Source organism: Aphelocoma coerulescens, chromosome 4A (genome assembly GCF_041296385.1).
Source record: "Aphelocoma coerulescens isolate FSJ_1873_10779 chromosome 4A, UR_Acoe_1.0, whole genome shotgun sequence".
Taxonomy (NCBI): domain Eukaryota; kingdom Metazoa; phylum Chordata; class Aves; order Passeriformes; family Corvidae; genus Aphelocoma; species Aphelocoma coerulescens.
The window spans coordinates 19,968,668-19,995,658 of NC_091018.1; the positions used below are offsets into that span (position 1 = coordinate 19,968,668).

Here is a 26,991-nt window from a genome sequence, read left to right on the forward strand (position 1 = left end):
GGTTCCCCACCTGTGGAAAATGGGTCAGGACCATCCATGGATTTACCAACGTGGTGTCCCCAGGCTCTCTTTTGTGTTCCCCTATACCATAAGTCCTGGAATGGAGAAAGCCTGGGCTCTGTGCCCAATTCCCTGCCTCTCCCAGTAGCCCTGTAGGTGATCAGTACTTCGACTATGTAGCAGCAGCCAGATCTCTAAAAGGGGTGGGAGGATAAGGCTGAGACCCAAATGCTGATTCTTAAATTCACAGAATCCTAGAATAGTTTGGGATGGAAGGGACCTTAGAGACCATCTCATTCCAACCCCCTGCCAAGGGCAGGGACACCTTCCACTAGATCAGGTTGCTGCTTTCCTGGGAAATGCTGGTGTTGAGCAAAGTCCCAATATCTGCACGTTTGCCCCCAGTGACAAATCCTTTGTGGCCAGATGTGGTGAATCCTCTGCCCAGCTGCAGGGAAATGCCCCCCAGAAGCTCCCCCTCCTCTTGAGTGGCACAAAATGGTCTCTTTTCCCTTGGGTGTGACACCTTCCACACCTCCACACCTGGGCTGGGAGCTGTGGTGCCGAGTGGGCTTGAGCAGAGGGGTAGAATGGATTTGGGATGTGGGAGAGGGCAAGGCAAGAAGCAGCATGGAATGGCTCATCTGCAAAACCCAAGGAGCAGGAGTGACCAGAGGAGGCAGGGAGACAAGGTGCCCTGCAGGTGGCCAGGAAATTCCTGGTGCTCACCGAGAGCTCTCGGCTCTGATGTTGACCCTCTGAGATACAGGGAAATGGCTGCAAGAGCTTTTTTTCCAAAGGCTGGCCAAGACAGAGAGCCCCTGCAATGCCCAGGACATGCTTTCCTTGGGAAGGCAGCTGGAGTTTGGCCTGGAGCACCTTCCGAAGGAAGTGGTGTAAAAATTCAGGGCAACATTTAAGGTGGTGTTTCTGGTGGAGCGTTGTTAACATAGACACAATCACAAAACTGTTTGTAAGCGAAGAGAAACTGGGTTTATTTAGGTAATTTAGAAAGAGTAATAACCCTTTGTGAGAGATAGAAAATATCAGGGGCTGGTGGAGCTGCTCTTACCTGTTACAGAGGTCGAGGGGCTGCAAAGTCACTGTGGGGACCCAGCAGAGCTGAAAAGTCCCACTGGCCCTGGGAAGGGGCTCAGGGACACACAGGACTGGCTCATCCCTTGGCTCTGTGACTGTCCCAGTTCTGCAAAGCTGAGCCAGTCCTGGTGGGAACTGGAGAGCAGCCCAGCACCCCTCCAACATCAAGTCCCTTCTTTTCACGCACCAGTTGCTTTGTGTGCGTGTCACATGGGGCCGTGGTAACTGGGGCAGGACTCCACTGGTGTGTGGCAGGTCAGGGCTGTCCCTGGAGCCTCCCACTGCCCTGTCCCCTCACTGTGCTGTGCTGGGACTGGCAGCTGTCAGTCAACCCTGCTGCTGTCACGGTTGATGCCATTGACAATCACAGGAGGGTTGGAAGGGACCCTAAAGGTCATTTAGGTCACTCAGGCCTTGCCTGCCCTGTGCACAGGCCACATCTGCAGAGCAGATGCACAGCTGGCAGCCCCGGGGGGCAGGAAAGGCTCACCCCCATTTCCTCACACCTTTATGTTCTTACACCAGGTCCCCATCGGGCACCCCAGCAATCCCAGCACATCCTCACCCATCCTATTCTGCTGAAGGAAATCCCCTGATAACACAAACCCATTTCACATCTCAGCTGCAAAGCCAGCCAGCAGCACCATGACCTCCCAGCACCTCCAGCTGGTTGGAAACACCACGATCCTCCTCTTCCAGGGATCAGAACTGCCATGGAAACCCTTAAGTTGTCTTGGTAGCAGGGGTGGGATCCCCCCTCCTCATCCCAGAGAGGTGTGTGGTGGAGCTGGTGGAGACCTCAGGATGGGTTTGGAGACCCATTTCTGGTCTGACCATGGCACACCTGGCTCTTCCCACCTCTCCCAACAGCACCACCAGGCAGGCAAGCACTGGGAATCATTCAGGTGGGAAAAGACCTCCAGGATCCCCAAGCTGGAGCATTAATGCCACATGGTGGCACTGGGAGCCCCAATCCCATGACAGCCATTCCATCCTCAGTGCCTTCACTTGAGGGACTCAGCCACGCTTGACCACCTTTATTTGAGGCAGATTCACCTGGTTTTTGCTCAGGTGCCCTTTGAAATCCAACAGAAGTGACACCAATTCCTTGGCTGCCCTGGGCTGGTGCTGCTGGGACTGTGCCATGCTAATTAACACTGTCTGTCTGCCCCACATGCTGCACACTCAGTGTTTTGTACATATGTGCCTATTTCTGTACATTCTCCCCAAAGTAGGCCAGGCTGTGTTACACAACCTGAAATGCTCAAATCCTCATGTGGGCTGATATAAAAGTGAATATTTAAATATTTTATCTAGCCCAGCAGACATTAAAAAATACAATCCAGGTCACAGATGATTGAATTTTCTCCCCTCTCAAGAGTACCAGAATTGGGCTGAGGAGATTCTCCTGTACATTAAGGTATTGTGTTCCCTGTTAAAATATAGCAGTGGCATTTCATTGCCAATGGATAATCACAGAGTGCCAAACATTTAAGGAGCTCAGCCGATCTCCCGAGAGTTCCTCTTTCCATTTTATCTGCTTCCCCCTACTTGCCAATTTATGGGCATAGATTAAAAATAATAAATATGACTGTCAATGGAGAGGGGGGAAAAATATTCCGTGTGCATACAGACGGGTTGGGCTGGAGTCAGTGGAACAGCGAATGAGCCATTTTGGTTCTGCTTGGAGGTGTTAATGTGAGGCTGTCGTCCTTGAGGTCCATCAGGAACCTCTTGGACATCCCAGGTTCATCTGAAAAGTGGGGACCACAGTGCCCATGGCACACCTGTGAAGCTGCACCAGGTGTGGAGGCTGGTCCTGCTCAGGTTTCTGAAGGTTGGTGCAAGTCCTGCAGTGCTCACTCCTGGCACTGCACTCAGTGTCTCCCTGACTGAGAGTGACCACTGGAGCTGGCTGGTGGTGCTGGTGGCTCTTAGAGGGTCCCTGTCCTGAAGGAAAAATGGATTGGGCAGTGTCAAATTTCTAATTTTCCACCCTGGGAAGAGACCTAGAGAGGAGCAGTCATCCCATCCCACGAGAGCTCCTGCTTTTGCAGCTGTTTCACCTTGGGAAGGTTTTACTCCAGCAACAAATTTAAGGCTGAACTTGGCTTCTTCAGAGAGCTCTTTCCTCAGAAGAGCCCTCAGATTTCCTCCCAGCAACTTTTCCATCTCTCTCTCCCTTTCCAGACACCCAACAGCCTGAACAGAAGCTTTGCAGACTCCCCTGAGTCTGAATTAACACCTCAGTTTTAATGATAAGCGGAAGTTTTGCTTGGAGGGAGGCAGGTTGTAGCAATGGGATGCTGACAAGGGGAGCACAGGCTGTTCCTTTCACCAAGATTCCTGTTTTTCCTGTAGTAGTAGTTATTTAGGGGTAAGGTTTTCTCAGCCAGAATGTCACTTTACAGATAAAAAAAATAAAATAAATAAAAGTAAGGGCAAGGAGTCTGTCCTGAGGAGTTTACAGTCTACAGCAAAGACCATGTAACCTGCACTGCACTTTAGAAGCCTCAAATGCTCACTCACCCATGAATTTACCCTCGACTGGGCAGCAGCACCTTGAGGACTGTTGTCCCTTTCTTAGGTGACCCCTGACCAGCGCCACAACCACATCCCCCCGCTGGTGACAGCGGCGGGGCTCTCCTGCCCCTCCACTCCCCCACGCAGAAGTGCCTGAGCAAAGTCCAGGAGAGCCAAGCCAGGCTGGGTTTGTCCCTGAATGGGTCCCTGTGCCCTCGGGGTGGGCCTTTCCCAGCCCCCACACAGCTGTGCTCTCTGGGATGACCATGGATGGGGTGGGAATCGTCCCTGGGAGCACCACTGCAGGCACCTGGTGACCCTTAGGGCTGCCACCAATTCATGTGACAACCTCTGGAAAACGTCCTTGTCCAGACACTTACAGCCCAAACCTAGACTTCGAAGCAGTTCAATCTTTTTGAGAGTCAAAAAGGGGTTTTTTTTGTGTGTGAATCTGATCTTTCTTGGACAAACCCCAGGTTTTACTAGGCTCACTCTCTCAAGCTCCACCTTCTCTGGGTGAAAATTGTGACAGTATTTTGCTGATGGAGGGAATTTAAAAAACCAAACCAAAGCCCACAGTTGAGAACTTCAGGGAGGAGGTGTGTGCCCCAAACCCTTCAGGCGGGGTGGGAGGAGGACAATAGGATGTCCTCAAGGGAGGACAGGTCCTGGTGGTGTCACCAGGCTGAGGCAGAGCCTGCAGCAAGGGATGGGCTCTTGCTGAGGGAAAGCCCCAGGCAAGAGCTGATGGAAAACGGTGTCCCCTGAAGGCAGAGCTGATGTGGCATTACCCAAATTGATGTCTGAATTACAGACTGACAGGACCCTGAGACCACAGATGCCACCACTGATGCTTCACCCTCCCGTAGGCATCTCCCTGTAGGGATCTTCCCACAGGTGCCACCTCCCAGAGGTGCCTCTAACCTCTCCCTCCTCCCAGGAACAGCATTAAACCTCTTGCTGGTTGTTGTGAGCCCGAGTGTGTGTGAAAGGAGCCTTTCCCTGCCCACATTTCCCACAGTGCCAGGGGACTGGGCTGGCCTGGAGGGATTTTCAGCTCAGTGGTAATTCCAGCACTTGGTTCTGTGTAAGGTTGAGAGTGCAGAGAGGAGAAAATGAGGCAGAAAGAAACCAGTCCAGCGTTTTAGGTTGGCCATGCTCTCAGCAGCCTGCACAGGGGAAACCTCAGGCAGGTCAAACCCTGTGCAAAGCCACAAAGGGAGTGAGGGCAATAAATCTGTTCTTCAGGTCAGTGTGGGGTTGAGCTGTGGCAGAGAGGAGCTGAGTCAGGTCTCAGGGAAAGCTTTCTCAAGGTGAGGATGGAGAAACTCAGCTCATGGAGGCTCTGCCGTGGGAGGGCTTTGAGAAGCCAGAGAGAAGCTCGTGACCTTGTGTGCAGCCAGGGAGCGATGGAGGTGCCCACAGGGCATTTCTGGCACGTTTGTAGCTCTGCCTCATGCCCTCCTTGGGGGTCTGTCCCAGGGGGTTACAGCCCAAAGCATCCCCCAGCAGCCAGGGCAGCTGCTTTTGCTCCCTCTCAGTTTATCTTTTATACAATAAAGATAAAACGTGCTGCAGAACAACCACCTGAGAGGGAAGGATGAGAACTCACAGCTGTTACTGCTGCATTTCAGTAGTTAAGAGGCAGCAGCTCCTCTGGGCCATTCATGTTCCACAGGCTGTACTGAGTAAACCATTAAGGTGGACAATTTAAAATTGACCCTTTGATTTGGGGTGGCTCAGTTGAGAAATCTAAAAGTAAAATAAGATTAAAAAAAAATCTAAAAATAAACAAACAAACAAAAAAACCCCCACACAAAACTAAAAAGCAAACAAACAACTCACACGTGATTTCCAGAAGGATAAACTGTTCCCTTCCCTTCCCTCAGACCTCGAGGGAAGGTCGGACACAACAACACTTCCCAGTCACTCAGCAATGGAATGAAGCAGGTGCCACCAGAACCACTTCCAAAAATCAGATCCCAGGAAACTGGTGTTTAAGGAAAAGCAATAAGCACATCACCCCCAGCAGGGAGAGAGTCTCCTGCCTCTGTAGGAGGTGGTTTTGCCCCTGGAGGCCCCTCCCCAGCTCTAGTGTTTCAAATCCCATTGATTTTCACCTCTTCCCAGTGCTGGTGTAAGCCTGATGCCTCAGCTGGGACCGCTGACTCCGTGGAAGATCATTTCTTGCCATGGAAAAACCATGAAAGTCTTGTGTTAGAAAGGAAGAGGCCTTGGAGCTGGGGACACTCCTGTGATGCCCGTGGAGAGCTGGTGATTTCCTGCTGGCAGCAGGAACAGCTTTGGCAGAGCCTGGCCAAATCTCCAGAAATTGTAGTCATGAGCATCAACATCCCCATCACTGCCCTCCCTCCAAATTTAATTTTACACTGAGATGTTTCAGCTCTAGCTGTAGTTCTGGCCAGTTTTCAAATCAGGCTGGTCTTTGTCGTGTTTTTTGTCTCGGGTCACAGCAGATCAGGGAAAGAAAGAAAATCATAGAATCCCAGAATTGTTTGGATTTCCAGTCTGTTTTCCACCCCCTGCCGTGGGCAGGGACACCTTCCATGAGTGCAGCTTGCCCCAGGTCCCATCCAACCGACTCAAATCCCCACTATTAAAAAAAACCCTTTTCTTCAAAATGCATTTTCAGGACATTTTGGGGCTGATGGCTCCTCACCCTAATAGACTCCCATAATTTTGGGGCTGCCTGGCTCGTTGGGGGGATCCGAAGCAGGGTGTCCCCAGCAGGAGTTTGGGGTGGTGCTGAGCTGTGCTGGCACCTTCCTCCCCTCTGCTTTCAGATGTCACACAGAGGGCCTGGATCCAGCATTCCTGCTGGGAACACCGTGGGGCCAGGGCAGCTCCTCATGACACAAGTGCCTTTCCTGGAGGTCCCTCTGGCGTGGCCAGGGGGCTGCTTGGGGTGGGTGGCGTTGCTGGGAATGGGCAGAGCTCACCTGGGGTGGAAACCTGGAGCTGCCCAGACCCCACGGGATCCTCTGGGATTCCTCCTTCCACAGGAGTGGCTTGGGGAGCAGTTTTCACTCCAGTCTTGGCCAGCCCAAGGGAACCTGCTCTGGAAACTGGGGACACACAGCAATGCTGCACCTCTGGCACGGGGACAGTCCCCAGGGGATGTGGGAGGTGTGGGGAGGGGACAAACCCTCCTGTCACCGCTCTGCTGTGGGACATGCATGTGCTGTGGGCTGCTGCAGTCATGGAGCAAGCGTTCAGGAGAGCCTTCCTCCTCCTCCTCCTCCTCCTGCTGCTGCTGTCCCAGCCCAGGGCTGCTGGGACAACGCCAGCTGCTGCAGCAGGACAGGAGCCACCTCATTCCAGTTTTCCATCCCCTTTTGAGCCAGCAGGAGCACTAACACCTCTGGGTGAGGGGCCAGGTGCTGTAGGAGGGTTATTCTGGGGGGAATTGATGGCAGGTGAGGATCATCTCCTGTGCCCTGCAGACCAAGGCACCTCAGACCCCCAAACCCCCTCCTGCACTACCCAAACTCTGAGCTCAGGAGACCTCCTGGAGCACTGGGGCACGAATCCTCCCAAAACAGAGCATCAGAGAGCTGCCAGCTCCAGATGGGCATTTTCAAAGCAGTTTTCTCCCCTTTTGGCACCAACTGATCACACGCAGGGCCTGGAGCCAGGGCTTGGGCTGCTCTTTGTGGAGCTTGGCTCCAGCTCTTTGTGCAGGGGTGGCACAGAGGGGACAGGGACACCTCAGCATCAGCGGGGCTGCCCCGATGCTCCTGCAAAAGGCTCGTTCTTTAATCACAGCAGAAGAATTACCATATCTCCTTAGATTTGCCACCTGGTGGAAGGAGCTGATGGGAGACAGGCACCTTCCCAAGGGAGGGTCACCCACTCCAGGCCACGATGGATTCCCCTTATTATAAAGCCGAGATTAACGAAGGAGATGTTCACTGTCTGGTGGGGTCTTTAACCATGTGCACTTAGTCAGTAGGTGAGTAGATGTTGCTGCCCGTCTCTATCTCCCCTACCCAGTTGCTACGTGTGAACAAGTGTATTTCTCCCCAGTGTTGTGGGTTCTGCCTGTGGTGACACGAGGATGGAAAGGTAGGGACGACGTCGGTCGCAGCTCGAGCTTCCCTCTGTACAGGGTAGAGAGGAAACCTGGAGCGATCCGAGGCACCGCTTGTAACTACATTTGTTCAAGAAATGTCATCTTAACCCCAAACTGTTGACACTTTATGCATGTGCTAATTAAATTTAAAAAAAAAAAAAAAAAGGAAAAAAATTAATAAAGATTTTAAGAGGTTACAGTAGATTCGGGTTTGGCTTCTTGTCTGCTTGTTCTTTGCTGCGAGTTAATCAGCCCTGTGATGCTCCCTCCTCTGTTGGAGGCCGGGGCACAGAAGGAGCAGCAGAAAGCTGTGATCTCTCGAAAACCCTTCGTTTGGAGCATGAAACCCTCAGAGATCAATTAATTCCCAAGGGTATTTAATCCCTGACTGCCTGGGTGATCAGAGGGCAGGGGCTGGTTTGCTGATGGGAAAGCTTTGTCTGTGCTTGGAGGCTCCGAGCAGCAGGAGCTGTTCCTTCCCAACCCCTCCGTGTCTCCAGCAGTTCTTGTCCTCATCCAGCTCCTCCTGATCCCAGGGCAAACCCAGACCCCGGGTGAGGGAAAGCAGAGACCTGTTCTGGACTCTGAAATAAAAACACAGACACACAGAGCGTGGCACGTACCTGGGACAGGAGCCCAGATCATCAAAGGTTTTAATTTTACACCCCCCCCCCCCCCCCCCCCATTTTTGGATATCCTCTTGACAAATCACTCCAACAGTTTTATTTACAGTAATAAAAATAAATTACTCTTACAGATGAATGTATAATATTATACACAATAGAGATACAGTGCAATAACAGCATTGATTTGTTTTCACTCGGTCATAAAGTGCATCGAAGGGGCTTGATTTAACCATAATTGAATGATAACTTACATTTTCCTTTGAGATCAACTTTCCCAGTCAAGTTAAAAGGCTCATGACAACACCGACAGCAAAACAAGGCGCTGTCCTGATTGCTGTGGAATGGCCTCGTTCCTGGGGGATCGGGTAGGATGGGAGGCAGGGAATGGGGATGGTTGATTCCCATCCTGTCCGTCTGTGCTGCTGACAGCGACTCCAGAAGCCTGGCCAGCGTGAGCTGGGGTTCAGAGCCCCAGGAGGGTGAGCACAGAGCAGGCTCTGGCTCTGGGGGAGTTTCCTGCTGGGCTTTGCCACCAGAAACTCATCCCTGCCTCCAGGCTGGAGGATTCCCTTTGCAGGGAGGATGCTCTTTATCCCCGGGGGCTGATGAGCTCTGACCTGCTCCCAGGGGACATCAGACACCAGCCCAGTCCTTGTCCCTGTGGTGCAGAGGAAAGGCAAGGCAGTGCCCAGGGCTGCAGCCAGCACTGCCCCTCATCCTCAGGCAGACGCTGGCCAGCTGGAAAAAAAAGCTTTTCCTGGGACGAGCCAGCTGCTTTCCAGCTCCCAGAGCCCGCAATAAGGCCATAAACCTGTGCTTGTGGTTTCAGTAGCCAGGGACACGAGGTGCTGTCAGACTTCCAGCGCCCTGCCCGCTGCAGCATCCTCGCGCTGGGAAGGGATAACCTTGGAACAGACACAGCTGCACCCGGCATCAAGCGGAATCTGTGAAGGCAACTGTTACCCTTGGAGCCGGAGACGATTTATTCACATCCCTCAGAGTCAGGGACTAAAGAGCTCTGCACCTGTCTGACTCAGGGCTTCTCTGCTGAAAACCCCATTTGCTCTCTGTAATGCTCTGTATTGCAGAGTTTTCCAGTGGGAATGGGAAAGGTCCATTCCCAGGGTAGCAGGGACAGCGGGAAGGGTGGGCTGGGGGGGATTTTGCAGTGGGCAGCTGCACCGACAACAGAAGAGGTACAAATGGTCCAGGTGAAGCTGCCTCACCTCACCACAGGGAAGGCTGAGCATGAACGAGAGGAATTACAAGGAAATACCATGTGCAGTCAACAATTACTCCTGACAATTAGAAGTGATTAATTCATCGTTAACAACGACTCGAGGCTCGATGCTGGTCAGGACACACCAATACAAGTGAGCAACAATGGCTTTTGAAAGGTCTCCCCACCCCAAATTTGATGCTTCTACAAGGAAGAGGTACTTCATCACCTAATGAGAACAGTAATGGTTTCTTGGGGGTTCATTCGAGGTTCAATTAAAACTCTCTGATATGAACAGACTGGGGCTGCCACATCAGCACTGAGACCCTTGAGATCTTTACTGCTGGTTACTGACACGAAGTTGGCTAAAGAGAGACATTTTCACTGCTCCAAGTCCCAAACTGACCAAAATGGAAAAGGGAAAAAGAAAACAAACCCCAGAATGAAACTAAGCAGCTTTGTTGGTAGAGTCTGTACATTTTAATAGGGGAAATTTTGTGGGGTTTTTAAAAATTTCTCGTGCTAGGACAGGGGCAAGGGCCTGTTGCAAATGCACAAGCTCCCCCCCAACCCTGGCACCTCTCCACGAACCTCAGGGCAGCTGTGGTTACAGCCCACCCCACAGTGGCCCTGGCCTTGTCACAGTGTATTCCAGGAAGGTTTTCTCCTTCTTTCTCTTCCTCATCCCCTCAACTCAACCAGTCAAGCACCAACACCAAAAGCTTTTCACATCTACATTCTGGCCACCAGCTCGTGGTGGAAAAGTCAAAGGCACCCAGAAACCTGTGAATAAATCCACACATAAGCAGTGGGTTCATTTCCCTGTCTGCCCTGGTCCCTGCCATAGGCTCGGGGCTGGTTGGATACCACCTGTAGTCACTCAGGACCCATTTTCTGCCCATTTCTGCTGCTGAGGATCCAGACCAGCTCCTGGAGAGTCCAGAAGTGACAAGAATCTAAGCTCTGGCCCTTCATCCTTTATCAAAATCTATTTGCAAAGCCGGGAGTATGAAGATACAGTGGCAAGATCCTGGCCAGGGTGAGGATGGGGAGTTCTTCCCAAGGAAACACCCACCAGCCCTCTCCAGGCAGGTCCGCTGCCCACCTGGAGTGGCCGTGGGGACTCCGTGGAAATCAAAGGACACCTGCAAATTTCCAACGAGCCAAAGACCCTGTGCTTTGCAGGACTGCCACTGCCCCCTTGTATCAGCTGGAAAGCACAATCATGAAATCAGAGGCTTTTAGAGATCTCAGTTTAAGAGCGATACAGAATCCCAGCTGGAGGAGGCCTCCCAGTACATCCAACACCAGAAAACAGGGAGCACTGGGATGTACCCCAGGTCTTTTTGTCCTTCTGGTGGTGCCCAGGAGGTGGACAGGGGCTGCTGGGCTCTTTTCACCAAGTTTTGGATCCTCAGTGAATCCATAGAGGATTCACTGTACTGAAAACCAGCTGGAAACCCCATTTTGTTTACCAGGGATTCCCTCACCATTGGTGCCTCATCCACATGTGATACCATTACATTCATGGGAGCTGCTCCCCATTTATGGCACTGGAACCTCATCCAAAGGCCCTGCATTCCACACCAAACATGTCCCAAAGCCAGCCCCAAACACCAGGACATTCCCGCCCCGCACACAGCAGCACTGCCTTGGTGATTCAAGGTTTTAAATTAACTCTCCTGATGTTCAGCATAAAGAGCCTCCCAAGCCCATCATCCTCACTGATGTCCAACATTGCCACTCCAAACTTTTCCAGTACAAGGTTTTCTCTATGCAAAACGAGACCAGAGCAAAACCAACCGCAAACCAAAGCACCGAAGCAAAGGTGCACGAAAGCGGTCAGAGGTTTCCAGCAATGCATGGCAGGTGAACCTAAAACTCTTTATCTTCTTCCTCACTTCTCCTCATTCCCCCCTCCTGCCTTTCCACTGGTAAAATAGGAGAGGGAAAACAGCAAAGGATAAAACCACCTGGAAATGGCACTGTTTCTGTTTAGAGGAATGACTGCAAAAATGCCGATTAATCAAAATGGTTTTTTTTAGAGGAGATTTCTTGAGACTTTTCTTGAAACCTAACAAGTGTTTTTAACGACTTCCACGGGCAGTTTAACATCTCAAAGGTGCTAGACCGTCACATGAAAAGAAACGCGGTCATTATTTTACAGTAACTCTGAGCACGGGATAGCTCAGGGGCCAGAATTCAGAGTTTGCCTTTGCCAAAGTGGCTGAAAATGTGTTTGGGTGAGCACCCGGTGAGGACACCCCCACCTGCTGTTAACCTCAGCCTGGCAGGGGCTGTGACCTCAGCTTTAGCTCCTCTCATCCCAAATCTTTCTCCTCTTGCTGTGGAGGGCCATAGGGAGATATTTTTTCCCATTGATCCTTATTTGACTTTGGCAAAGCTTATCAATGTATCCCTCAAAGTGAGACGCGTTTTAAGTAAGCAGCTAAACTCTAAAAAGAACACTGTCAAAATCAAGCTCTTCAGCAACAGGGAATTTAGTGGAAAGCCAAGAAAATGCAACATTTTTCGTGTCCAGGTTTCTCTAGAGCTGATTGGTTAAACTACCTTTCATCTAAAGATACAAAATGAGCTGTCCAGAGAAACAAATCCTGTCTTCTAGCTAGGGTGGTTGTATAAAAACATTTCAAATGCTCACAATGTTTCAAAAAGGGTTTAAGCTATTGAGTTTTCACACTGAGGAACTGCAGGGACCCAGCTGCACTTAAGAAACCAGAAGAGAGTGTAGAGAATGAGTAAAGTGTTTGTATAAATATTAGTCTTCTTTATATATATATTTACTTTTAAACTTACATTGATTCAACATTGTGCCTACTGCCCGTTCTCCAAGGTATTCATCAGAGAAAGGAAATGAAAAAAAAAAAAAAACCAAACCCACAAAACATAAAATCTCAGAGACTGGCCACCTTTCACAGGTAGACAACAAGTCCAAGCCCCAGGCACACTTGGGAGATTCAGAGCTTTCTCATGTGCACTTAGCTCCGAGGAGCGAGAGATTCATTGCACAGATCCAGAGACAAAATCCACGTGGGTCTGTCTGTATCCAGCCATAAAGTGACTTTGTACCCTCTGCAGCCTCACAAAGCAAGAACATTCCTTCTCCTGTCCCAGGCTGCTCCCAGCCCCAATGTCCAGCCTGGCCTTGGACACTGCCAGGGATCCAGGGGCAGCCCCAGCTGCTCTGGGCACCCTGTGCCAGGGCCTGCCCACCCTCCCAGGGAACAATTCCTGCCCAATATCCCATCCATCCCTGCTCCTCTGGCAGTGGGAAGCCATTCCTTGTCCTGTCACTAGATACCCTCATTCAAAGTCCCTTTCCCACATCACAACAATTTCTCTACAGCAAAGCAGAATGTTTGGGTGCCTCCCATGCCAGGACCCCGGGCAACACCCCCCCTGTGCCCTGAGCCCCCCTGGCTGTCCCACCCCCAGCCCTGCCATCTCTCTGGGGGCTGCTTGGATTCTTGCTTGCTTTTTCAGGGAGTGCACGATTCCACCTCCCGGCCAGAAGAAAGCACAGGATAAAGGACACTTCATCATGGTCTCACTAACACCACAAAGCACATCACACAGTACAGGAGAGTCGGGGCCTGGCGCTTCTCTAACGAAGCAAGGTAAGCTGGCAGCATCAGCAGTGACACGTGTGGTGATTCCCTCTCGGGGACTCCAGCAAGCCCGGACCCCTCTTTGGACGAAAATCCCACCCCATGTAAACAATCCGTGTGGAAGGGAAGAAAGCAGCACCCCATTGTCCCAGCTGGACAAGGAGAGCCCTTCCTTGGCCTCCCAGACTTCGGGGTGCAGGGCACCGCAGCTGCCCTCGCCACCCCCGCACCGCAAGCCCTGCCCCAGTCACATTTTCGGGGGGGGGAAGGAGGGAATGGATTCCCTGGGTACCCCCATCCCTGCGACATCCCAAACAAGCCACACCTAAAGTGTCTTTTCACCCCGCAGGTCCTCAAAGTGCTTCGCAAACCACAGAGACACAGCGAGTGCCCGTGTCCCTCCTCCCCGGCCCCCCCGGCCGGAGCTCTCCTCCCCCGCGGTGCGGAACGCGGCCCCCCCATTATTGCATAGCATCGCAGGCCCTGATTGCAGGGGGATGGGCACAACCACCCCACGCGTGGGGACCAGCCCCGCCGGGGGGGGGGGACACGACGCCTCCCTCCCCACCCCCTCCGTTCCTGTGGCCTTCCCATGGGATGTGCCCCCGAGGAGTGGGACCACCCGGATGGGGCCCACGGCTCCCCTGGCTCCTTACCCCGAGAGCAGACAAACGCCATCCTACGAGGATCCTTTATCTTTTCTTTTTCTTTTTTTCTTTCTTTTTTTTTTTTTTTTTTTGGTGTTTTGTGTTTTTAAATAAAAAATAAAATGTGTAAGAAAATAACATTTCTAAAGGAAACCATTATCATTCTAATCTCTCTCTTTCTTTCCCCCTTCTTTTTCCCTTTCCCTTTTTCTTTTCTTTTATTTTTTTTTTTCCTCTTTTTGGCCATCTTGCCATGGAACGAGATGTGCTGACCGGGGTGGGGGGGCTCCTCCCGGTAGGAAACGATAACGACAGAGGGGAAAAAGAGGAGGAGGAGAGCCAGCGAGCACCTCCGGCTCCGTGCTCAGTCCTCACACGTCGCTGGATGTCCTTGGTCTGGAGGAGAACGTGGAAGGGATGCACCCGCAGCAGGCCAGCCAGAGCGACTTCTGGATGTCTGGGTTTCTGAAGGCGTAAATGATGGGGTTGATGAGCGAGTTGCAGGTGGCGGGCAGCGCCAGCGAGTAGGTGTAGACCGCGGGGTAGCTGGAATCGGCCACCAGGGAGTAGATGGCGAAGGGGATCCAGCACAGCGCGAAGGTGCCGAGGATGAGCGACAGCGTGGAGAGCCCTTTGCGGGTGGAGGTGGCCTGCGCCGTGGCGATGAACTGGTGCTGCACGGCGATCTGCTGGGCGTGCCGGAAGGCGATCTTGCAGATCTGCAGGTAGAGCTGCATCATGAGGGCGAAGAGGAGCAGGAAGGTGACGGCCAGCACGGCCGCGTTGTCCTTGGTGACGGGCCGCAGGATGCTGCAGGCGCTCTGGTCCCGCAGGCAGTTCCAGCCCAGGAGGGGCAGCAGCCCCACGCCCAGGCACAGCAGCCACATCAGCAGCACCATGGCGCAGGTGAAGCCCAGCGTGCGCTCGCTGTGGTAGGTGAGCGCGTTGTACAGCGACAGGTAGCGGTCCACGGTGATGGCCAGGAGGCTGCAGACGGAGGCGGAGAAGGCGGCCAGCAGCAGCCCCGCCGCCGCCAGCTCCGCCGCCTCGCTGGGCGGCCGCAGCAGGTAGCGCACGGCGAAGTTGGCCACCAGCCCCAGCCCGGCCAGCAGGTCGGCCAGCGCCAGGCTGCCGATCAGCAGGAACATGGGCGCCCGCAGGCTCGGCGTGTAGAACAGCACGGCCAGCACCAGCGCGTTCTCCCCCGCCACCGCCGTGCCCGTGGCGCACAGCGCGATGTCCCAGGGGCTCACGGACCCCGCGGCCGCGGCCCCGCCGCCCGGCGCCGCCGTGCCCGGTCCGGCCGCCGCCGAGGGCCAGGCGGGGGGCTCCGAGGCGTTGCCGAGCCCCGGGAGCCGCTGCTGCTGCGGCTGCGGCGGCCACGGCTCCCCCATGGCGGCGGGGCCGTGCAGCATCGCTGGGGAGAGAGGGAGAAGGGGGCGGTGAGGGGCGGCGCGGCGGGGACGGACCCCGAGCCCCCGGAGAGCCCCCGAGCCCCGCGCCGAGCCCCGCACCTCGACCCGCGCCCAGCGCCGCACCGAGCTCGGGGAGACCCTCACCTTCCGGAGCCCCCCGCCCCGCCCCGAGCCCCACACGGCGTTCCGGAGCCCCCCGCCCGGGGACACCGCGCCCCGCACCCGGCCGCCCCCGCCCGCCGCATCCCCGCCCGCTCCCCCCCCCCCCCCAGCCCCACTGCAGCTTCCTTGGGATCGAGCCCCCCCAGCCCCGGTTCGCCGTCCCCGCCGCCGCACACGCACCCCTGGCCGCTATCTCCCGCTCCTCCCGAAGGGAGCACAACTCATCACCCCGCTGCCCGCAGCCGCCTCCATGCGCCCGGCTCCATGCAGGGTCCGCAGCCACTGCGCACCGGGTGAAGAACCGGCCGCCCCCTCCTCCCCTCCCCGGGGCACGGCCACCTTTGCTACCTATTTATAGCGCAACCCCTCAGCCCCCCCCCTCCCGCAGCCCTTTCTTTTTTGCGTGCAGTGAGTAAAAATAAACACTATTAATAGGCCAGCGCCTGTATGCGGAGCTGCTGATGGAAGGAGAAGGCAGCGGCAAGGAACAGCCTACGTTAAGTTTCTCCTTCCTCCCTGCCTTTCCCTCCTTTGGAAAAGGCTGGTGCAAGATGCTCCCAGCCGGCGGCACCATCCTGCCCTGCTCGGCGGAGCAAATCCCCCCGCCCGGGGCGGGCAGCCGAGGTGTGAAGGTCGGGGGCTGTGCCCGCAGCCCGCTGCCATCCCCCGCCGCCACCATTGCCCCTTCCCGCATGCAGCCGCCACGCCGGGGGTTGTTGTTTTACCTGGTTTTAATGCTCGAGGATCAGCTTGCTCCCCCCACCCCGTTTTTATTTTTTTCCTTCCCGGTCCTTCCAGCCCTTGGTGCGAAGCCTCATTCCTCGGCGAGCATCGCTAATAGCGTTGGCAGAGAGCTGGCATCGACTTGCACTTAATATTCCTGCCCCATTGGATCTGCTGATAAATCTCAACTCTGACGTCAAAGTCTTCACTTATATTCATGATCCAAGTCTGTGAATCAGAGCCGCTGTGATCAGAATAACAACAAGGCTGGCTCCCTGCTCCACATCCCCATCCACACCCGCAGGCACGCGGGGGGTGCGCGCACCCGCCCCGCCGATCGTTCATTCATGAGCTCTGCCGCCACCCCGACGCACCTCCCCAAGGTCGGGCCCGCTGCACCTGCGTCCTGCGGATGCAGCTTGGGCACCAGCCAGGCCCCGGCGCCTCGCAGGGTTTATTTTTACCGCTTGTGCCGGGGGACGCGGGGATGCGAAGGGAGGGCGGTGATCCGGCGTGGCTCCGCGCTCCTCAAGGACAATGTCCAGGACAGCGGCACCGGTCCCCCTGCGCCTCCAGGACACGGCAGCTGGGGCTGGGGCAGGGGCATCCCTCCACAGGGAAGCACCGCACCCCAGAGCCTTCGCCCCACACGGGCTTCCCTCCAGCCAGCGAAAAGCTGGGGTGAGGAGGATCAACACCTGGGAGCTTTGCGTGGGCTGCCCACCAAGGACGCTGGGTGTGCGGGTCTGTCCCCTCACGGCAGCACCCACCCGTCCCCAGAGCTTCCTTCCCGACTGTTTGGGAAAGGAACAGCCTGGAAAGGAACAAATCCCAAAGACACGATTATTTTTCCAGCCATAAATGGCTCCGTGATTCATCTTGGGAGCAGGATCATCAAGGCAGGGATGCTCAGCTCCTGGATCCACAGGATTTCAGCTACACCTTCTCCCCTTTTCCCTACTGGTTTTGTAACACTCCAGATTCCCTCTTTCATCCCCCTTTCTCTTCCAGGCTGGAGCTTTGCGGTGCCGCCAGCTCAGCGCTGGGAAGGATTTCCAGCTCCCGATGTGCAGGGATATTTAGGTGAATACCAGCGATTTTGGCTGAACCCAACCGCCCCAGTTTGGAGCATCTGGGTTCCTGATCACGCCAAGCCCCATCCCAGGGGACTCGAATCGTCATCTACCTGGGGCCGCCGGGCGCGTGACCGAGCGCCGTGAGCCGGCAGCCAGCAGCGGCATCAGAAGGGGCGGAGGAAACCCGGGCGAGGAGCTGAATGAATCCGCTCCCGCTCCCGGTAATTACGCACCGCCGGGGGAAAGGGGAGGCGGGCGAGGAGCTCTGCCTGGCTCCCCTCGGCAGCGGCGCTGCAAGGAGCGGTGACGGCAGAGGGGATGTGCCGGCCGTGCGCGGAGATCGGTGGGGTCAGAGCCCACCCAGGACGGGCCACGAGCGGCTGCAGGGCTGAGCAGGGATGTCCCTGCTGACTCCAGCCGGTGGCTGCAGCCCCCGGGCACCAGGTCCAGCCGGCAGCAAGGCTGAGCGAGGATGGGCACACGCAGCACACACCAGTGGCCCCAGTCTGGCCCTTGTCACCTGTAGCTGCCCCTTGCACGGACACACACGCTCCAGAGGGTCCCAGCCGATCCCAAACCCCATGGACTCGCTGGAGTTGCCTTGGACGTCCTGCTCCATCCAGCATCCCACTCCTCCTGCACTCTCCCTGCAGAGACCCTCTCCAACACCTGGCACTCCCACAGCAGTCCCTTCCTTCCCACCTTCAGTTCCTCCCCTCCACATCCCAGCACAAGTTTGCCACAATCCCAGGATGCTTTTCCTACCTCCTACAGCAGATACCAGTCCCTGGCAGATGTTACCTTTCCATACACACATCCCAGTGGATTTCAGCCAGTGATGGGATCCTCCTGCCCAGGGAAGGGCAGCCACATGTCTCCAATGAGTTTTTTTGGGTTTCACCTGTGCAAAGGGGTGCAGTGGGTCGGCAAAGCACCGGCTGGGGTACCCCAAGAATGCTGAGATTTTCTGGTGACAAAAATGACGTTATCTGGCCCCTTTTAAACCAGGGCTTGCTGTCCCCAGAGCTGCCCTGTTGCACATGAGAGGATGAGCCACTGCCCACCCTGTTTTCAATGCTTGAGGATCTACTTATTGACGTTGTATTTAATATTCTGAGCTCCCTGAGTAGCTGCAAGAGCATTCTGACAATATTAATATATCAGATATGCTTTATCTATATTTAAATTACAGACTTAAGAGTGAGGAGCAAAGACCCAAGCTAAACAAAGCCACAAGCTGGATGCTGTAATTACAGAGCAAGAGGCCACCAGCCTCACCCAGCAATGCTGTTCAGCATGGAAAAGTCTCCCACCTTCATTCCTCATCATCCTCCTCGGATTTTGACCCTTGGGAGAAAGCTCGGTGCTGAACAAGACAGGTTTTCCTGTGGCACTGCCCTGTGAGGATGCTGCGTGCTCCCAGCCCACAGCAGGGCTTGACCTGAGGCACATCCTGCCTTAGAATCTGTGCTTTTTTGGATAAAACAAGTGGGTGGCAAGTTAAATCCTGGGTGGCAATCATTATTGACGTGGCTATCGCAGGCCTGGCCCACTGGGAAGCAAAGCTGGACCAAGGGCTGCTGTTTAAGGGCACACTGGTGGTACAGAGGAAGAACCACAGTTCCAATTCTCCGTCATTTTTACCTCCAGAAGTGCTAAAATCGGCTTTACATCTTTTCCTTGGGGAAACGTCATCACCTCCCGGCATCCCATAAGCTTTTCCCACCCTCCTGTGGGAGCATCCTGTGGCTGAGCTGACAAACCCATGAGCTCACTGCCTTGTGACCCCCGAGTCAGGCTCAAAGCCGCGCTGCTGGAACGTTCCCCCACGTATTTACCCCGGCATCTTTTCCGCAGTGAGCGCATCCAGCCTTATTCCAGCACCTCCGTTGTTCCCTGTTACTCCAACGGTGCTTGAGGAGCTCCAAGAAGGAAAAGCACAGCTATAATTAGCAGTGCTGACTAATCAGGGTGGCAAACAAGCGCTCAGAGCCTGCCAGCCTCCCCAAAACGGGGCCGTCGGGGGCCGCGCGCCGCTGGGGAGCGCGTGAAGCCCTACATTCAAAGGCTTTGCATAATTCTCCGTGGAAATGAGGCCATTTTCTCTCTGCTGCCACTGGAAAGGTGGGAATTCTCCCAGAGCTGCTCCGGCTGCATCATCCCAGCCTGGTGGGAAGAGAGCTGTGGTGGGTTGGGGTGGTTGAGGTGCTGATGCCAAAGCCAGGCACTGGGGGAGTGGGAGGGTGGCAGGCAGGAGTGTGGCTGATAAAATCATCAGTCTCTGGGGAAAAACAACTGATTTGCCTGAAAAGCCTCTCCCCAGGGGTCTGGAATGGGCCCCTTCCAGGTCCTGGCTTGCAGGGGTGACCTCTGCCAGCAGCACTGCTGCAACCCTGATTTTACCTCTGGGAGAGCCACGGGTGGATCTTTGGCTCTTCCAGCACCAGGGAACATCTTCCTGCCCCCAGATGAGCTCCCTCTGCGTCGTCCAGCCTGGGGACAGTGGGGACACCGTGTCTCACTGCTCTGCTGCTGTTGCACCTCCAGAGAACATGCCCCATTTTGGGGGACAATGCCCGGCTGTGCCAGGAGGGAAGGAGCAGCCCTGTGCCATTCCGAGGCTCGCTCCGACTTCTCCTCCTGATTCCCACCAAACAAACACTCAGGCGAAACCAGGGGGAGGATTTTTCCTCCTTCCATCACTGATATCATCCCCACAGGAATGGTTTCACTCTAAGTTCTTTCCTGAGCCAGAGGGACACGTTTTGGAGCACCTTTGCTGGCACACGCTGCAGCACCATATGTCACTGAGCAGGGCTTCTGGGAAAAGGGTTTTTTTCCAAAATAAAGGACTTTTGCACCGTGTTTTGCTCCTTCTCCCAGGCCATATGTGCTGCTCTGGCTGGGTGCCTCATCAGGAGGGACTGTGTTTCCCTGAACTGTCATTCCTCCAGCCACAGGGAACACTGAGAGGACGCAGGATATGAGGCAAAATATTCGGGCATATGAGTGTGATAATTAATAATTAATGATAACCCAATTTACCTGATGTGGCACAGAGGTAAGGACAGCTTTCTGTGGGTTTAGGTGGGGAAAAATAGGAAAGATACTTTAAAAAAAAAAATAGAAAATCCGGAGGGTTTTTGGCTGAGTGCTGGGCAGCCGTCCCTCCCTGCTGTGTCCCTGCCACCTGCTGCCACCAATGTGAGTTTTCCAAAACCAGCCTTGGAGCAAGCTGCTCGGGAGCACCAAACTCTGGAGCCACAGCAGAGATGCAGCTCTGAGCACCAGGATGGTCCCGGGTCTGCGTGGAAAAGCTCTCGGCTGCTCCGAGCCAAGGATAAACCAGCACAAATCCACAGGCGCTGCGTACCGGCAGGGATGGCTCTGCTGCTCCATTTCAATCCCAAAGCCCCCTGATGATCCCTCCTGGGGGATTGGCACAGGGGGAACATGAGGCAGCCCACACACCCCGCGGGGAAAAGCCCCCTGTGGCAGCTCTGAAAGCACCTCCAGCCTTCCCGGCTCCTTTCCCGCTGGGCAGGAAGGATGCTGGGTTCCAGAAATCCCGGGGAACAAGTCCTCAGCTTTGAAGTGGAGCACAAGGCAGCTCGACACCCCCTCGCCCGAGCACAGCCGGTCCTCTCTATTTATTGATTTTAACTTAGGCTTGTGACATTTAAACAGGATCCTGTGTGGAGTCACGGTGCCGGGGTCCCCTCCTGAGCACAGGCACATTCCCGGGAATTACACTGGGGAACCACAGCGCCTGGATCCAGAGCCCCGGTCTCCAAGGTGGGGTGGGTTAGGACATCACCAGAAAAGCTCACAGCTGCTGGTTGGGAGTGAAATAATTTGTATCCAGCAAGTGCTTGGCTTGGAAAAAAATCTGTTTGAGTTAAAGAGAGCCATGAGTGGGGCTTGGCAGCAACGTGGTCACATCCCAACCTTCAGCCTGGGCCACACCCACCTGGATTTTGGGGGTGTGGAAGGGTTTTTCCCTCTCTGGGCATTGCAATTTCTCCTTCAGTACTTGGCGACTCCTCCAGGATAAAAGAGACGTTTCCAGGCATGTGAACACCCAGCCGGAGTAGAGAGCTGCTGAACATCCTGGGAATCTGCCTTCTCCATCCTCCAGGCTGGGGTTTAAAGCAGGGAAGTCCTCTGGTCCTCAGGAATTCCCTCTGCCCTGGGGATTTCACCCCAGAGCTGTGCTGGGCCTCTCCCCTGGGCAATGCTGGAGGTGGCTTGGCTGAGAAACATCCTCCCCCCGAGACCCCCAGGGATGAATTCATGGCAGAAAGGCACTTGGCAGAGGGAGTGGGGAAAGCAGTGACAAGGGAAAACCCTCCAAACACTTGAAAACTGCCGAATTTGAAGGGTTTGGGGGAGATGAAGGCAGCAGGATGGATGGGGAGGATGAGACCCAAGACTGCACCTTCCCACCCAGATCTGAGCTCTTGCCCTGGGGGTTTTCTGAATTTTTTTTCCCCTCCTGAAAGGTCAGCACTCCTGTCAGAGCTCGAAGCCACAGGCAGCGTCCCTGATACGAGTGTAATGGTGTTTGATGAGTCTCTTGTTCAACAGGAAGAGGCTGCTGGTTGCTATAGGGATGGCAGCAGAGGGGAGAGGATCCCTCCCTTACCCTGATCAAAAGGAAAAGGCAACAATTCCAGGCCAAACCCCCTTGGCTGTAACTCTTTGACACAGTTCGGTGTCCCGGCTGCAGGGATGGCCAGGCAGGTCCCTGAGCATGGGACATCCTGGAGTCTGGGGACATCACAGGGCTGGGAAAAGAGCAGGGAGGGGTCTGGATGAGCGCTGTGCTCGATGATGGCCTTGGGCACCACGGGGAACTGGGAGCTCCAGGGGCTTTGGGGTGGCAGAGCTCCCCATCCCTCCTCAAGGCTTTTCCCTGTATCCCAGGGCATCACAGCACTCCCGGAGTGCCTCATCCCTCTGCAACGGAGCAGCTGCCCTGCTTGGAAAGGTGAGATGTGGGCCGGACTGGGGGAGCTGTGGCTGTTGTCACCTTTGGAAATGAGGCCACCGGGTCACCGAGGACACTCGCCAATGTCACCGTGACCCATCTCCTCCCGGCTCGGTGACCGCCAGCCTTTCTCCCCCTGGATTTTGCCACCCCTATCCCGCAGTCAGGCACCTCCCAGGGGTGCTCTCTCACTCCCTGCACCCCTCGTTTCCTCTTCCTCTCTCCGGTGCCTGCCTGGGCGATTTATCCTCCAATTCAGACCCAGAGGAGTCTGAATCCCCACTTGGGCGTGGAGGGGGAAATCTGCCAGCTCCATCCCTGCAGACCCTCGGTAGCCCCCAGCCCCTGCGTGATGCTCGGCAGAGACACTGCTCTCCCCGGGACACCCCCAGCTCTTCATTAGGGACCCGCTAATTACCTCGCCATTGTTCACTGGCCCCGTTCCACCGCGGCGCTCCCGCTCTGTGTACCCGGGCTAAGTTCAGCTCCCTGCTCCCGACAGGGATGCAGTTTGCCCACTCGCACTTTTTCCTCTGGATCAGGAGAATTTGGTGCCTCTTCGTGACGGGGAGGAGAGAGGGAAGAAACCTCCAGCCTTCAGCTGTGCTCTGCAGAGCGGTTTGCATTTATTTGCTCCCTTCCGCACGAGCGGGGGTTGAGGAGCTCCTCAGTGAGCTCCGGGTTTCAGAGGGGAGCATCTTCTCCCCTTCACAAACCCACTGGGAAAAATAAAAGCTGGGAAAAATAAGAAGATGCCACTGGGAGAGACCCAAACCTCTGCGGGGGCATCACAGCAGAGCACGGGTTTGGGTGCTCTGATGCCACAGTGCCACGGCCAGCCCTGGGGAAGGCTCTGTGCCATCATCTCTGTCCTCTCCAAGCCACCATGGCCCCACCAAACCCAACGCAGCAAACTCCACAAGCATTTTGGGAGTTCTTCACGCTGGCAACACCACGCCCATGGAGGAGGAATTACTGGAATTACCTCTGCTCCATGAATCCCCTCCGTGTGTCCCAGGGAAACCTGTAACACAGCAAGTCCCAGAGCAACTCCCGCTGCCCTCCTGCACCCCAAGGTGCTCAACCCCACCCTTGGGGAAGGGGGGGATGCTCCATAGCCACACAACACAAATATTACAGCCCCGTGCTTAATTAAATCCGACCCAAAATCACCCGCCCTGGGATAATCTGAGGCCGGGTGGCTCTTCCAGCAAGGTAAAAAACCCCGTTTTCTCCACCAGGTGTTTCTTGAGGCACACAAGAGGCAGGAGAGGTTCTTTAAATAGCGCAGCACAAGAGGCAGCTCCCGGGGTGGGAGCTGCTGGAGCCGCTGTGCTGAAGGTCGGCTCCGCACACGGATTCACGCCGGGACACCGCGGGCGAGCGAGCACACGGCTATTTTTAGCTGCTTGGCTTTTTAAGAAAACAAAACCCCATCCAGGAAAAACATCCCTGGGATATTGGGAAAAATAAACCGAGCCCAAATCCCGGTCCTTGGGAGCGCCCTGTGCTCTCTGTGGAGCATCCCTGCGTCCTCGCAGGAGCTGTGCTGGGCGTGGGGACCGGACCCCCAGCCCTGGCTTGCTGCAAGTTTAGGGAAATATCAGGGATTTCACCCCAAGGCACAGGGTGTTGGCATTTCCTGACTCTGTTAAACGGGAAATAGGGAGATCAGAGCATCCTCTCAGCGCCCAGCCGGCGCTGTGGCATTAATTAGTGCCTCAGCTCAATTAGTGGGTGAGGAAGGGGAGGGAAGAGAAGGCAGCGGGGTTGGTTTGCAGAGCACCCAGGGCAGGTGGGGTCACAGCTGTCCCCGAGCCCAGGGCACGGCCAGAACCCCCCCAGCAGCCTGGCTCAGCCCTCGGGGGCTGTTTTGGGTTTGGAGCATCCCCCATGGGCTGGATTCCATCCCTGTGCCTGTGGGGCAGCCCCAGCAGAGGCACCCCAAGGTGTCCCTGCGAGCTCCTTCCTCCCTGTGGCTGCACTCGGACCAGGCAAATCCAGGGGTGTATTTTCCCCCCTAAATATGGTATTTTCACCCTCAAAACCTTTCAAGGTGTCATAACCTCGGCACCCACAGCAGCACAGTCCAGTGCCAAGGCCTCACCTTCCCTGTGCCCTGCAGTGGGGTGGGTGCTGGTGCCTGGCTCTGCTGCCCAGCCAGGAGGGAGTGTCAGGAGAAATGACCCCAAATCAGGCTGTTTTGGCTACCACGGGTGCCCTGGCAAGGGACAAAACCCTGGTGGGGAGCAGGGTTGTGTCTGAGCAGGGCAACCACCTCAGCAGGATAAATAAAAGAGAGTTAATGCACAACAAGAGCCGCTGGAAAACTCCCCTGCCAGCCCTACCCTCCACCTGCTGCTCCTGGCTCTGCACGGCTTCTGAGAGAGCCCCAAGTCGTGCTGAAGTGAGGGAAATGGGAAAAAGAAGAAGTCCAGCTTCTCCCAGCACCTGAGGGAGAGGAGGAGCCCCTGGAGCAGTGCTGGGCACAGCAGAGCTGACGGTCCCAAATCAGGGAGAGTTGGCTGCCAAGGGGGAGAGCAGCAAATCCAACAAAGATGCTCAAGGGGAAGAGAAACCTCCTTAAACAGCTGCCAGCAGGCCTGGAGGAAAATCAGGGTGGAAATGGATGGGGTGAAACCCAAGGCAAGACGACTCGCCATCCATGGAAGTGGTTGGATGGGGCTTGGAGCCACCTGGGATAGGGAAAGGTGTCCCTGCTCCTGGCAGGGAGTGGAACGAGACGATTTTTAAGGTCCCTCCCACCCCAAACCATTCCATGATGATTCTCTGACGATAACCAGCAGTGGAGTGATGGAGGAGGGGTCTGTGGGTCCGCAGAGCGGCCGCTTCGTGGTTTTGGGGCATCCCAGCTGCTCCCAGGAACGCTCGGAGCAGAGCCGGCTTCCTCCCAGCAAGATTCACCAGCCCTGGGGGCTTTTTTTCCAGTGCTGAGATAAAATTAGCGGCAGTTCTCCAGAAGCTGTCACTCAGCATCCCGCAGCGTTTGCTTTTCTTGGGAATGTGACTAACAGGCGGACGATTAAACGCGCCTGGGGAAGGCGCAGGGGACGGGGAATATTTTCTTTCCTCCCTGCGAAGGAAAAAAAAAAAAAATAAAGCAACTCCAGGAGCCACTTTGCAGCCTCAGGGAGCAGAAGACACCTCGGCAGCACCCGAGGAGGGATGAGGGAGACACCTCCCAGCCAGCCACGGCTCCTCCCAGCACGGGATACTGGGAGCCACGGCCAGGAGATGGGATCGCCAAGATCCCGGAGCCACGGCTGGGATGCGACCACACAAAAATCACCCCGGCTCTTGTTTTTCCCGTTTTCCCACCGCTCCCCGCTCCACAGAGGATGCTCCTGCGGCCGCTCCGTCCCAGCACAGCCCGTTTATCCCAGGGTTTGGCACCTCTGTGCCGCCGCCGCTCCAAGGACGGGCTCATCGCCCCCTGCTCCAATTCCAGCCCCGCGGCTCTGACCCGCAGCCGGAGCCCGGGGCCGCATCCCGCTCCTTCCCTGCATTATTTCGGAGCGGTGTGAGCTTTTGTTGGAGCTATTTTTAGAAGATAACGCGGCTGCCAGCTCTCCCGGGAATCCTTCTGTCCCCGAGTCGTTGCTCGCGGAGCACTCGGCTCAAACTGGCGCGGAGAAATTGGTTTTCCCAAACCCAGCAACCTCATCCCGCTGGGGGAGGAATGGGAGACTTTAACAAAACCAAAGCTGGGCTTTTCTGCTGGGTCTGAGGGTCAAGAAACTGAGAGGCCCCAACCATTTAAACCTGGGTTTGGGTTCTGTTTTATACCATCCATGAGAAACCAGGGAAAAAAAAGGGTAAAATCTCCATTCATGTTTTTACTTTACTACTCCCCGGCGGTGAGTTAATGAAAGTAATTCCATTTTGCTCTGTCTGGTGGCTTCAGACATCCCTTAATGCCCCTTCCTGATCCTCACCAACCCACATTTGTCCCCACATTCCAGGGGACACCCCGAGCACCTGGCAGGAGGCTCTGGAAGGAGATGAGCACCCTCAGCACCCCGGAGGTGTCGGGGCTATCCCTCCATCCCCATCAGCAGCAGGTCCCAGCTCTGCTTTGGCTCTTTTGTGCTGAAATGATGGCAGAGAATTCTGAAGGAATAAACTGGATTTTTTCCAGACTCGTGGCCTTTCGCTTGGAGAAATATTGTGACTCAAAATCTGAAAATGAACAGTTTAACGTTCAAAAAAAAAAATAAAAGAAAAACACACACACACAAAAAGAGGACTCGGGAAGGATGGCCAAGAATAACCCTTTTTCCTCATCACCCCCACGTGCTGCCTCGTGCAATTCCCTGGGAATTTGCTGAGGAGGAGCTGAGGGTGTGAGCAAAGGGACCTGGAGCACTCCCTGATGGAGCAATCTTTTGGCACTGGGGTGTTTCACCTCAGCTTGTCCCGGTGATGGGGAAGGGTTGGACCTACACGGGTTTCACCATCCAGGGACTCTCTGGGATGCAGAGATGGAGCTTCCCCTCTGCCACAGATTCCCCACGACCTGCAAGGACGCTGCTGTGCAGCTGATGCTTCCAAAGTACCCAGGGCACTTCAAATCATCAGAAGGACCAACAGACCCAGACTGTGTGGGACGCAAAGGACTCCAGACAAGGAGGTCCCACAAGGTCTGAAATCTGTGTTGTCATCAATGTGAGATTCCCTGCTGGCTGTGACTGGGGTCTATCCCACAAAGATCTCCAAGACACCAACCCTGTGGTCCTAAGTGCCTCTGGATACAGCTGGTCCTGCACAGC

General features: G+C 55.2%; 1 protein-coding gene across 1 annotated transcript; it reads right to left on the reverse strand.

Moving 5' to 3' along the window:
- Positions 1–14,097: 14,097 nt before the first annotated feature.
- Positions 14,098–16,193, reverse strand: LOC138110250 (G-protein coupled receptor 12-like). The gene is made up of 2 exons (XM_069014956.1): positions 16,138–16,193; positions 14,098–15,252 (listed from the first exon to the last, which is right to left on the reverse strand). The coding sequence occupies exon 2, from the start codon at positions 15,248–15,250 to the stop codon at positions 14,207–14,209; it is 1,044 nt and encodes a 347-aa protein (XP_068871057.1). The 5' UTR covers positions 15,251–15,252; positions 16,138–16,193; the 3' UTR covers positions 14,098–14,206.
- Positions 16,194–26,991: the final 10,798 nt, after the last annotated feature.